This window comes from Gymnoscopelus microlampas (assembly GCF_963454915.1).
Source record: "Gymnoscopelus microlampas genome assembly, chromosome: 3".
Classification (NCBI taxonomy): domain Eukaryota; kingdom Metazoa; phylum Chordata; class Actinopteri; order Myctophiformes; family Myctophidae; genus Gymnoscopelus; species Gymnoscopelus microlampas.
In genome coordinates, this window is record NC_139940.1 from 41,409,873 (window position 1) to 41,422,280 (window position 12,408).

Consider the following 12,408-nt stretch of genomic DNA (forward strand, 5'->3'; position numbering starts at 1 on the left):
TTTGGACTGCCTCCCCAATGATTACTCCTCAGCCAGCCACCAACATAACCACTGCTGCTATGTTGGTACCACTGTTGCAAACGTGATTCATGGATGCTTTCCTTTCTACACGGCGGCTTGATTTCTTGCTGTCATGCTCCTGTATGAGGCTGACGCATCCTGAGGGGATCCACAGCAATTAGTTCAGCCTTTTATTTGTCTTTCAAGGGCTTCGAGACAAAGCCTGATAAATCTGCAGAGGGAATATATGGATGGAAATATTGCTTTGGAATAATACATCCAATATTATAATGTAAACTAGGAAGATTTGTTCTTTCTTTTTCTTTCTTTCTTTCTTTCTTTCTTTCTTTCTTTCTTTCTTTCTTTCTACCGTACCTACTTTTTTCCCTTTCTTCACATATCCTATTCCTCTTACTCTATCTAAAAAAAAAACACACATGACTGACACATGAACATACCTCGACAAACATCTCAGCACCTTGGTGGTGTGGTAATAGTCCTCTCTCTGCTGAGACACATGCCTGCAGAGCACACTGTGGTCTGTCTCCACCAAGTTCCCCTCTAGACTGGGACTAGACAGGTCTCAGATCTGCCGAAGAGAGGACTCACCGTGATACCCATCATTATGTGGCTTGGTATTCCTTCTCTGGTTTCTCGGCTTGGAGTCTAATAATGGAGACAGCCTTGTCACTCCTCTCAGCGGTTCATCTAAAGCTTTTTTGAGCTATATAAAACTGTCAGGCATGGGTGTCCCAAAGCCATCCCGGTACTGTAGTCCAAGAGCAGTCTAGGCAGTTTTTGAGGTAACAGTAATTATGTTCAACTCAATGATAGTAAGATTTCCGTTAAGTTTGCTTTGAATTGGCATTTGAGGATAAGGCCAAATGACGGTGGACATCATAATGGTCTGTAAAGAAACCACACGTATTATGAATAAATGCTTTTGCTCACCTATCATCTATCTTTGTATTGCCCCATAATGTTGCCTGTCACTCATCTTTATCTAACTGCAAAGATAACCTGAAAACGATCTACTTTATATGACCTAGTTGTTCCGTTGAAATGTGTAGGATATGGGTTATTCTTTATGACTATTTCATGAACACGGACAATATCGTAAGTGCATGAGAATTTTACGTAACAAATAAATGAAATACAACAGGTACTTTTCCTTAGATTACTATAGCCATTGAAAATATTCGTTTGGTAAACTATACCATTATATTCAGATGTTCTTAAATAGCTATTAACCATTGCAACTTCACAGAAAATACAGGAAATAGAATCAGGACTTGCACTCTTCATGTCACAAGTTGTTGCTGCTGTTGTTGACCATCATCTACATTGTCAAAAAATAATTGCCAAATCTATCCACTACAATTATTATTGCATTAGTTTAGCATTAGTTACTAGTTACTGCAGATTTAGATTATTAATACAAAACCATGTATGCCCTATTTAGGGTATTTGAAAACTTCTAATCTACAAGCTCACAACATATAGCATTGCTGTAGATCAGCTATTTATATTTAAGTGAAATATTTTGAAAATGTTTTAGTACTTTTACTTGTAACAGCTAGTAATATATATGTGTGGTATTGCCACTTTTACTTAAGTAAAACAAATCAGAGTACTTCTTTCACCACTGATGGGGTTGCTAGAAAACATAATCTACAGGAGAAGAAGTCATATATATGGCCTTGCTGAGGGATGAGCATGTTTCACAAACAGGCCGAGCAATTAGCCTGAATAATTATGCGCTGAAGGGGAGACACGATTCGCCCCACCGATCAGCAAAGTTCACGCAAAGTTATAATTAAACAATAACTCGTTTACAAATGAACGCACACAGGCATTTGTGTACTTAAGTGCGCATGGTGTAATTAGCTGTGATGCGTCTGAGTGAGATTGAAGAACAACAATGTCAAACTGTGGAATTATGTTCAGCTTGTGAGCCTGTATCTCTGTTATCCCTCCACAAGAGAAAGAATAAGGGGGGGGGGGGGGTTGTAGCCTGTGTGTGTGTGTGTGTGTGTGTGTGTGTGTGTGTGTGTGTGTGTGTGTGTGTGTGTGTGTGTGTGTGTGTGTGTGTGTGTGTGTGTGTGTGTGTGTGTGTGTGTGTGTGTGTGTGTGTGTGTGTGTGTGTGTGTGTCTGTCTGTGTGTGTCTGTGTCTGTGTGTGTGTGTGACTGAGAGAGAGATTATTGAACAATTTGAGCTCTATGAACAATAACTTTAATTAGTCATGCCACACAAGCAAAATATCCTATAAACGCACAACATAACACCCATGTTCAGTGTTTTAATACAGACAGGGTCGTGGGCTATAGGTTTGTTGTGCATTAACGTAATTTGACTGTCAAATATAGGGAAAGTTTGAAAACTGATAGCTACAAATAGGCCTACAATGTCATAAGGGCAATTCTGATATGCCACAGTCAATGACGGAGCTCTCTTGTTGCTTTAACCACTTAAACCCAGTCCCCAGCATATATTTCTGGGGGGAACATTAGCCAAAAATAGAAGTTCCATTCGAAATGTATTTCTCATTTTTACTTATTTGTTCATCACTTACTACTTTACTTGTTCATCAACTCCAAAGTCACTTGTTTATTCTGTATACTGTCAGAATTCTCTCACCTGATTGGATGAAATTGATATCCTGACCTGAAAACGTATGTTCTGAGATGGAAAGACCCTATTACTGGTTACTTATTTTGACAGATAAATATCACTTATCTCCTTAATCATGTTGATGCCAGGACATCTAGGGATACATTTTCACCCTGTGTTTGAATTTGTTGGTTATTGCAGGGATTATTAACATTATTATGGACAAACGCTTACAGCAGTGGTTCTCTTACATTTTCATGACAATGACCCCAGAATTGGCCATGGACCCCATCTGAAAATATTTTGTGCCCAGAGAATATTTCTCATTTTACATTCTCAAAATTATTCTTTTTTTTTTTTCTCAAGATTTATCAAAATGTTTTACAAGCTTTTGAGCTTGTAGATCGTCTATTTTCGAATATCTATGTAACTTTCCTCTGCTGACCCGGATTTGAACCAGGTTTCCTGCGAAAGTGTTGACATGTTTACCATTGAGCTAATAGAGCCTGCCTGCTTGCTCAGGGGATAAATTGAATCTTAACCTTCAGGTCAACATTCGTGTCAAATCCTGTGTCTAGGTGAGACATGACCTTTGACATGATCTAAATGTCTCAATAGAAGAGCAGGGAGATAAAACCAACCACCCCAATTGTACAAGTTATATTGTATTAACATACTCTACCATACGCATTGGACACATTTTTATTGTATGTATTTAAAAGTTGCATAGCTTTTAGCCTATAGGGTCGAATGTTCCGCATTCTGCTGCGTACCCCACTTTGAGAACCAACTGGCTTGCAGGGATTTTTACAGGTCTATACTTTTATTCTCAAGGTCCAACTCGCTGAATCACCTTATGGCTAATTAATTTTAAGTGGGCTGGATAGGGAAATGGGGGGATGGCTGGGGGAGAAGAGAAGATAATCTGATTGTGAGCTCACCTGATATCCTCTCAGACAGGCTGTAAAAGACACTTCAAAGGCTCTGGTTTGACACCGAGATCCCGCGCCAACTCTGTGATGTTCCAAGCCTGTGCTGACTGCTGACAGAACGTGACGTCACACCCTGCTGTCTCTTGAGCTTGAACAGATGACTTTCTACAACTACCACACATCTTCAGTGGTGGAAGAAGAAGCTACTCAGATATTTAATATAAATATATATATTTATTGCTAAAACTAGCAATACCATAATGTAGAAATACTCGTACATATATACAAATACTTATAATGTTAAAACTGATGATAGGTTCTTGGTTTACCTATGATCCTAGATTACTGAGGCACTACACTGTATGGATTGGATGTATTACCTTGAGTTTTCCTTGCTTACTGTAAATTGCTCTGGATTAAGAAGAGTGTCTGCCAAATTCCTAAATTGTAAAATGTAAAAGGTAAAAGGCCTGTATTCAAAATTGTACTTGAGTAAAAGTAGGCTACAAAAGTATTGGCATCAAAATATACTTAAAAAGAAGCCTACCAAAGTAAAAGCACAAAACATTGTCAATATTTGTCCAACTTTTTCAAAAACAATACCTGATCTATAAGCTTACGCGTTGCGATGCTGCACATTGTGAACTTGTAGATCGACTATTTTTGAATAGCTGAAATATAAAATAGGGCATATGTGGTTGATTTTTTTAATAATCTAAATATAATTAAAATATGCAAAGCAACTAGCCTAACTAAAGCTGTCAAATAATTGCAGTGGAGTAAAAAGTATATATTTGCCTGTGAGAGTGAGTTACATGTGGAGTAGAAGTTTAAATGTGAAAGAAATTGAAATACTCAAGTAAAGTAGGCTTTGTACCTCAAAATTGTACCCAAGTATTGTTGTAAATATAATGTCTGTGAGAACCAAATAACCAGGCAGTGGTAGCTACACTTTCCACTGCAAGTCTTTGAGGATATAGGCCTATATGGACAGCCTATCTATGGCATACTGTATGTGATTAGACTCAGCTTCCAATTGTAGAGTTTCAGTGATAAATGATATCTCAGTTGTTGTCAAAGGTCCAGTCAGTTACCATCAGGACATGATGTCACAGACACAGTGCCTATGGCCTAGTATTGAAAAAGATTATACTGTAGGTCTAAAAGGTTTAATGATAAATGTGGGTTGCCTATCCTTTAGACCAGTACTCAAACTTTTCCATGCCAAGGACCCCAAAATCGATTTGTATTTGGCCGCAGACCCCTATCTGAAAATGTTTTGTGCCAGGGACCCCCAGAAGAGAGGATTTGTGTTAAAAGAATTCAAAATTATTAAATATTTTTAAAATATTTAAAATATATATTTTTTAGCAGATGTACAAGCTCGCAGGGCGGCACAAAGTGACACGCTCTGAGCTTGTAGATCTGCTATTTTTGAATTGCCAACCTATAAATGGTTAAAGGAGTTAAAATGATTGTGATGCTACATTAACTACTTTTGCTGGGGACCCCCTGGAACCCCGCCCCCAAGGACCCCTTTAGACAACCCAATGCAGAATATAAGGCAAGTTTTTTTCAAATCCACCAAAAGAAGAGTGACTGAGCTAGGCAGGAGAAGTCCCTACCATGATGTGATGCATGCGTCCAAAGAAGCCAGTCACAGCACTCCTGGACTGATCAATCATGGTCTCGCTAGATGGCACTAGAGCACCAGCGACCCACCAACCACCCACCACGGAACTCAGCCCACAACACAGCAGCGTTTTCTCTGAGTCGAATTGGTTTTAATGTCAATTCATCCAAATAAAAAGGAAAGGTGTAATTAACGTGTATTAATTGCATCTGCTTAGTGAGCGAATGAAAGGCACAAGAGGGTATATCCCTACTTTTTTGATTATATCATGTGATGCTCCAAATTCTTCTCGGAGGATGGGAGAGGCAGGGTAGCCTATTCTAGTGGTTCTCAAGATATTCAGACCCCCCCCTGGGGGTCCCAACCCACAGGTTGAGAACCACTGTATTAAACAACCCCAGCACCCTCATGATAAATTGATATGCAATTATAATCCTGACAGCAATATAAAACCTGTGTGATCTACAGTGTCAGTACGCATACAGAGGCTACTCTTGTTGTGGTTCCTACTGGCGATTATGAATAGGCCTAATAGGCCCTAGTGCAATGAAAATAATACAGAAAGCAAAGAGGCTATTATTTGGAAAGGTGTGGACAAATTAGCCTATTGCTTTCGGGGTTCATGTCAAAAATTCATCAGCTGGTGTGAATTCACTCCAGAGAGCAGTGTAAAGTAACTAGGTACATTTAGTCAAGTAGCCTACTTGGTACAATTTTGAGGTATTTTTAATTTACTGGAGTATTTCCGAATTTCAGTACCTTTTCTTCTTGTCCACTATCTCAGAGGCAAATAATATTATTTTACTCCATTACAATTATTTGAAAACTTTAGTTACTAGTTACTTTGTAGATTTTGATTATTATTACAAAACACACATTACCCACTTTAGCCCTATATACATTTCGGCCATTTGAAAATAGCCGATCTACAAGCTCACAATGCATCACAATGCAACATTGTGAGCTTGTAGATCTGCTATTTTCAAAAGATTTATACATTTGAAAACATTCTGCATAATGAGTAGACTACTTTTGGTGCTTAAGTACATTTTGATACCAATACTTTTGTCCTTTTACTAAAGCAAATTTTGAATTCCTGACTTTTACTTGGAACAGAGTATTTCTAAATTTGAGTAAAAAATGCAAGTAGCCTACTTTTTCCACCACTGCCAGAGAGAGACCATGGAGGACCATGCAAACCAACCAGGGAACAAGTTTTCTCTGTGGCAGGCCTATCAATGTCAAGCCTCATTTATATTCCGTCGCACCACAGTGTCGCGCATCCATAATAGCAGACCTACAAGAGTTGTGAGCTTGTAGGTCTACTATTATGGATCAGGCTTTCAAATGGCACAATAGACTGGGTTTCCCCTTCCCTGTTCAGAGGGATACAGCAGGATAGGTGGGCACTATAAGGACACCTGGGCACCTGATTGATGTAAAATTGGCTATTTTGTCAAAAAAAAATAAAAAAAAATAAGTCATATAAAGTATACATGATGTGAACATGCACGATACATCATTATCAGACTTAATTGTATCCTTCAACTTGTTTATGCCCCAACATGACTGAATATACTGGTTTTGTAGCTATTTGTAGCAATATTAGACCTCAATTGTCGAATGTTTAAGCATCTAATCATGTATAGGCCTACTTTACATTACTTAAGACCATTTTAAAAAAACATGTTTTAACATTTTGGACAAAATAGCCAACTTTACATCGAGGTGCCCAGATGTCCCTAGTGCCCACCGTTAGCGGCCTATCAATGTCAAGCCTCATTTATATTCCCTCGCACAACGGTGTCGCTTGTCGAAAATAGCAGACCTACAAAGCTCACAACTCGTCGCCAATGCGACGAGTTGTGAGCAGTGAGCTTGTAGGTCTGCTATTTTGGATCGGGGCCGAGCTTCAATGGCACAATAAAAGGGTTTCCCCTTTCCCTGTTCAGACTACAGAGGCGCTCCTTGGCCGTACATAATATCACTTTCAGCTCATCAATATCATTTCACACCCTCCACCGAAACATGATCAAATTGACAACGGTTGGGGGCGTTGATGGCAGGGTGTCGATAGAAATATAGATAAGAGATGTGTCCGATAATACACGTATTATTACAACACTTTAGGGACACACATTTGAAGCATTTCACACTGACAGGAAAAAATAAAATAATCCAACCACAATGCCGACAAACCATTGGGCTGAGAGACAATTCTGGCAGTCAGTGTTATATGATATAATAAAGCATCACATATTTATATGCTCTTTCCTGTTTGTGGTGGATGTTTACAGATAAATCCTCCCTGTTTTACCCATGATTTTTGTGTTTTACACCTTCTCACAATTTCACAAATAGGCTAACAAAACGAGAATGAAATAAGAGGTGCTACTGTCGAATCTTTCAATTGTTTAACTGGTTTGTGTTTTGGGGGATGCGAACAAATATAATTGTGTGATAATGAATAACAAAATAAAAAGGATCAATAATATCCTCCTATTTCCCCTTTTCTATTGTATTTCAGCGTTATTTTTTATGCTATGTTGATTAATTGAATATAGGACCACAATGGAAACAAGTCCCCATGCAGGACTTTTTGTGTTATTCTTTTAGCTCAAATGCTGTTTACATGTCTGTCTAATAAAGTATTCAATCAATCAATCAATCAATCAATCAATCAATCAATCAATCAATCAATCAATCAATCAATCAATCAATCAATCAATCAATCAATCAATCCTTCAATCCATCAGTTCATTCCAGTTATACTTGGGCCCAAAGATGTATCACACATTTATACACACTGGTGTTGCCTGTAAATAGCAGATCTACAAGCTCACAATGCGTCACATTCGTGAGGCATTGCAAGCTTGTAGATCTGCTATTACTGAGCACAACACAGGCACACAGTATAACTGAGGCTTGAGCTGGGTTTAAGAGCTCCATCCCAGTGACCCGGGTAATGGACAAGAATTGACAAAATACTGCAAGCTGTTGTTGTCTTTCGACGTCGTGAGCCATAAAAGTGCTCGCTCTCTCGTTCTCTCTCTCTCTCTCTCTCTCTCTCTCTCTCTCTCTCTCTCTCTCTCTCTCTCTCTCTCTCTCTCTCTCTCTCTCTCTCTCTCCCCCCCCCCCCCCCCCCCCCCCCTGCGCTGGGGGAAACAGGTCATTGGTGCATTTGACAACAACACTAAACATGATTATTGTTGTTGGCAACGAGCAGAGAATAAACTCTAACTATGTGGAACCTATTTTCTCTCAAAATGTCGCACTCCAAAGGATAAAGGCCCCTATAGCCCTTTATATCTTTTAATTCCTCAGCCATGAGCTCAGACTGCCATTTTACATTTACACCACCCATTTCATCAAGAAAACAGATCTTTTAGGTATAATAACATTGGGTTTTTGTGTGTCATTGATATTTTTTTTGGTTTTGCTGAATAAAATACGTAATAGCCTCGACATTGAAAAAAAGCTTTTTTTAATATCAACCCCATTATTTAAAAATGTGCAAGTCATTTTTGTTCATGTGTCCAAGTGATGAAATGCCCTTAAACATAATAAGGCCTATTCCTATCACCTCTGCGCGCTTTATCTATACTAACCCCAAGTTCATCCAGTGAATGTGACATAGCCTATAGAACCAAAACAAACTCATGAATTAACAAAGGAAAAAACAAAACAAAACCAAGATACAGGGGGGGGGGGGGGGGCAATTCAACAGCATTGAATTGCTATAGGTTTACATCTCACAAGTTGAATTCGCCATTTTTAAATTGACCAATTTACAAAAGCTATAGCCTACTGCACAGTAAAATCCTCAGTGTTAATGCATCCATTTGTAACTCTGAGAGAGTTACAAATGGATACAAATGGACCCATAAGGGTCCATTTGATTCCTTTTATACTCTCTTAGATTTGACTGTGTGTCTGAGGAGGGAATATTCCGTGTCATCGTGTCGGCTTCTCTTTTTGTTTTTTTTACGTATTATTATCGAATAAAATATGACTATAGGAAAGCTTCTCCCCAACCAAGAAGATATAGTGTCGCGTCCCTGGATGCCAATTATTAGCATAAAACAGTGGTTTTCAAACATTTTTGTATGAAGATCTATTATTTACTCGGCATTTGAGCCATGGAACTACCGTTTCATGAGATTTAGACTCTGAGAACCAAGACTTAGAATATTTTGTTGCATGTTGTTGGATGAGATTTTGTCCAAAACTCCATGCTGTATTGATGTTGGTACCATAGAGATAACTAGATCAAAATAACAATTATTTAATTAAGTAATGTAGATGTTTGTCAATAATTTAACTCTTGAGAGCGTAAAATGAAACCAAATGGACTCTTACGGGTCCATTTGGTTTCATTTTACGCTCTCAAGAGTTAAAGATCTAATAAGGGTCCATTGGTTACCAACTCTCCATCATTTAGCTGGGGACCACCTGGAACCCCCTCAAGGACCACTGGTGGTCCCCGGACCACTGGTTGAGAACCACTGGCATTAAAACAAAAACAAAGCTATATAAGAACGAGATGGTTATCAGGAGGAGGAGAAAAAAAGATGTATATACATTTAGCTGTGAAGGTATACAGGCTATGGCAATCCCGCTGAAATAAAAAATATGTCTCTCCATCCCAATATCCCCCACACACACACACACACGCCTTCTCGATGCAATCTATATATATCGTACTTTGTGTCATCTATAAAAGTCATCATAGAATAAATTACACTTTCATTAACAAAAAAACAAAAAACAAAATTATAATAAAAATCTATGAACAATTCCCCAATAAAGCAATTACAGACCAAGATGAATTAAAAATAAAATGGCTGAAATGCATGGCAAGGATCACAAACAAATAATAATAATAATAATAATAATAATAATAAACAACTCGGTCATAATAATAATATTAATAATAGCAGTTATTTTTGATCATATGCTATAATGTTTGGAAGGTCACATTACCGAGAATATGGCTCTCCTTTCATATCAATCTGTATCTGATTAAATTTATCTGATTAATTCGTTTGTGGACAATCATTTAAAACTACCATCGAATGATTTGAATTCAGCTCTTAAAGCATTTAAGCCTGGGCTAATATTCTGATTGACAACAAATGTATAATGCCAGTCAGAGGGAGACAAATGACAATACATTATTATAAGGTAAAGCAATTTCAGTTTGATTCCCACATCGATGAAAGGCCTTTAAAATCCAAACCGAAATAACCACACAGAAATATAACACTGCAAACAAGCGGTACTTTCAGCGACAAATAAAACATTAAATATCGTAGAAATAGGTAGTAAGCTATTGAATAAAATCGGGTAAAAAACAAAAACAAAAAAATAAAACCTGTAATGTTTTGAAAACATCAAAAAGTGCCCCAGTGGAAAACAAAAAAACAAAAACAAGGAAAGAAGCCATGACTCTTAAAGTTATACAATATTTACAAAAGTTGGACCACGATGTTTGTGTGAGAGTTGGTGACATGTGTGTATATAGGCCTCTATGGCCCTGTCCTGGAGAAAAAAAGGGGGGGAAAGTGCCAGATTTCCCCATCCATCGCCACACCGAAGCCCTTTCCTTGACCTCCCTCCCTGCTGCCTGGCTGGCCGAGTGGCGATGCGATGCGGGGGGATGCGTGTGTGTGTGTGTGTGTGTGTGTGTGTGTGTGTGTGTGTGTGTGTGTGTGTGTGTGTGTGTGTGTGTGTGTGTGTGTGTGTGTGTGTGTGTGTGTGTGTGTGTGTGTGTGTGTGTGTGTGTGTGTGTGTGTGTGTGTGTGTGTGTGTGTGTGCGTCCATAAAGGCCAAGTCTAATATTAGTTAACCACTTCAAACCCCAGAATAGGGGGGAGGGGGCTTTAGGCCCCAAAAAATAGCCGATCTACAAGCTCACACGTGTTTTTGTGAGCTTGCTATTTTTGGCGAAGAGATTTGGTGTGTAGACATGGAAAAAAGCGGTCCAACAGTTGCAACCCAGGTCCGTTTCACTAAGACTAGGGTTTAAGTGGTTAAAGAGTATAACATTTAAGCTGCATCAAGTCGACATAATAATAATTATAATGAAAATAATAATAATAATAATAGCCTAATAATAATAATCTGCGTTTGTTTTGATAACTAAATACTGCCATTTATAATGAAATAATGAATAACCATTGAATGGCCTGCAGTAGAGCCTGTATCATCCTACTAAGCAGTGCATCAACACTGCTTTCCAATGCAGGCTGCATGGGGGTTTGTATAGACATGAGTGACAGGTGGATTCAACCCTCACACACATCGCCCATGCAGGCGCAGCTCAAAAAACCTCGGCTTTGCTTGGCTGGGGTTTCAGTTTAACTGCTGTTTAATAGTGTTTATAGTCTGCTCCAATGCAGCTCTGGTGACTCTCCTGTTGGACGCACACAGCACACACTACTACTACTGTTGTTGTTGTTGTTATTGTTGTCGTAGCTACAAATCAATACCATAATAATGATAATAAAAATAATAATAATCACGCGGTGGGGGGGGGGGTGTATTGTATACAATAGGCTATTATAAAAAACCGTTGAATGTGTATAAACCATTCAGCTCAGAATCTCGAAGTTAGTTTTTAAACCAGAATTCCCTTTTTTTTTTGTCAAGTGTTTTTCCACGCACACACAATAGGGGCTACACCTTGAAACTGCGTCGACTCGAGTCACAGTGCTAGGCATCATAATCCTCGAGGAACACGCTGCTTGTTGTATTGTACGTTCCTTTTTAGCTCTTGGGACGAGAAAATGACATATTTTCCCTCGGCTGGCTTTGCTATAAATTCGACCTTTGAAATATTATTCAATGCCAGATGTCGTAGTATAAGTACTCACTGCCATCTATAGCCTATATTATACATAAAACACCCACTATATCATTCATAGTCCAGTGATTTATATATAAACGTTGAGGATAAATACAAAATAAATGTCAAATAACGCAGAAGTACACACAGTAAAATCCTCAGTGTTAATTTATCCATATTTGTAACTCTGAGAGAGTATAAATGGAACCAAATGGACCCGTAAGGGTCCATTTGGTTCCATTTATACTCTCAGAGTTAAATTAACACTCAAGATTTGACTGTGTTAAGTCTGTTATTGTTCATTGGACCGGCGTTTGGACTCCGTGGTGCGGCGGCGTGTCCCCGTACACATCCTCGGACCCCGGGAGGGGTCCGCCGGGCGGT

At 38.7% G+C, this 12,408-nt stretch overlaps 1 protein-coding gene across 1 annotated transcript in view; it reads right to left on the reverse strand.

Annotated features, from left to right (window-relative positions):
* Nucleotides 1–12,323: 12,323 nt before the first annotated feature.
* The window catches only part of pou3f2b (POU class 3 homeobox 2b), a gene marked incomplete at both ends in the record, with an annotated part of 1,313 nt that continues 1,228 nt past the window's right edge, over nt 12,324–12,408 (reverse strand). Inside the window, 1 exon segment of the mRNA XM_084052961.1 lies at nt 12,324–12,408. This exon segment is cut by the window's right edge and continues 1,148 nt beyond it. Coding sequence (XP_083909087.1) covers nt 12,324–12,408 — 85 coding nt within the window.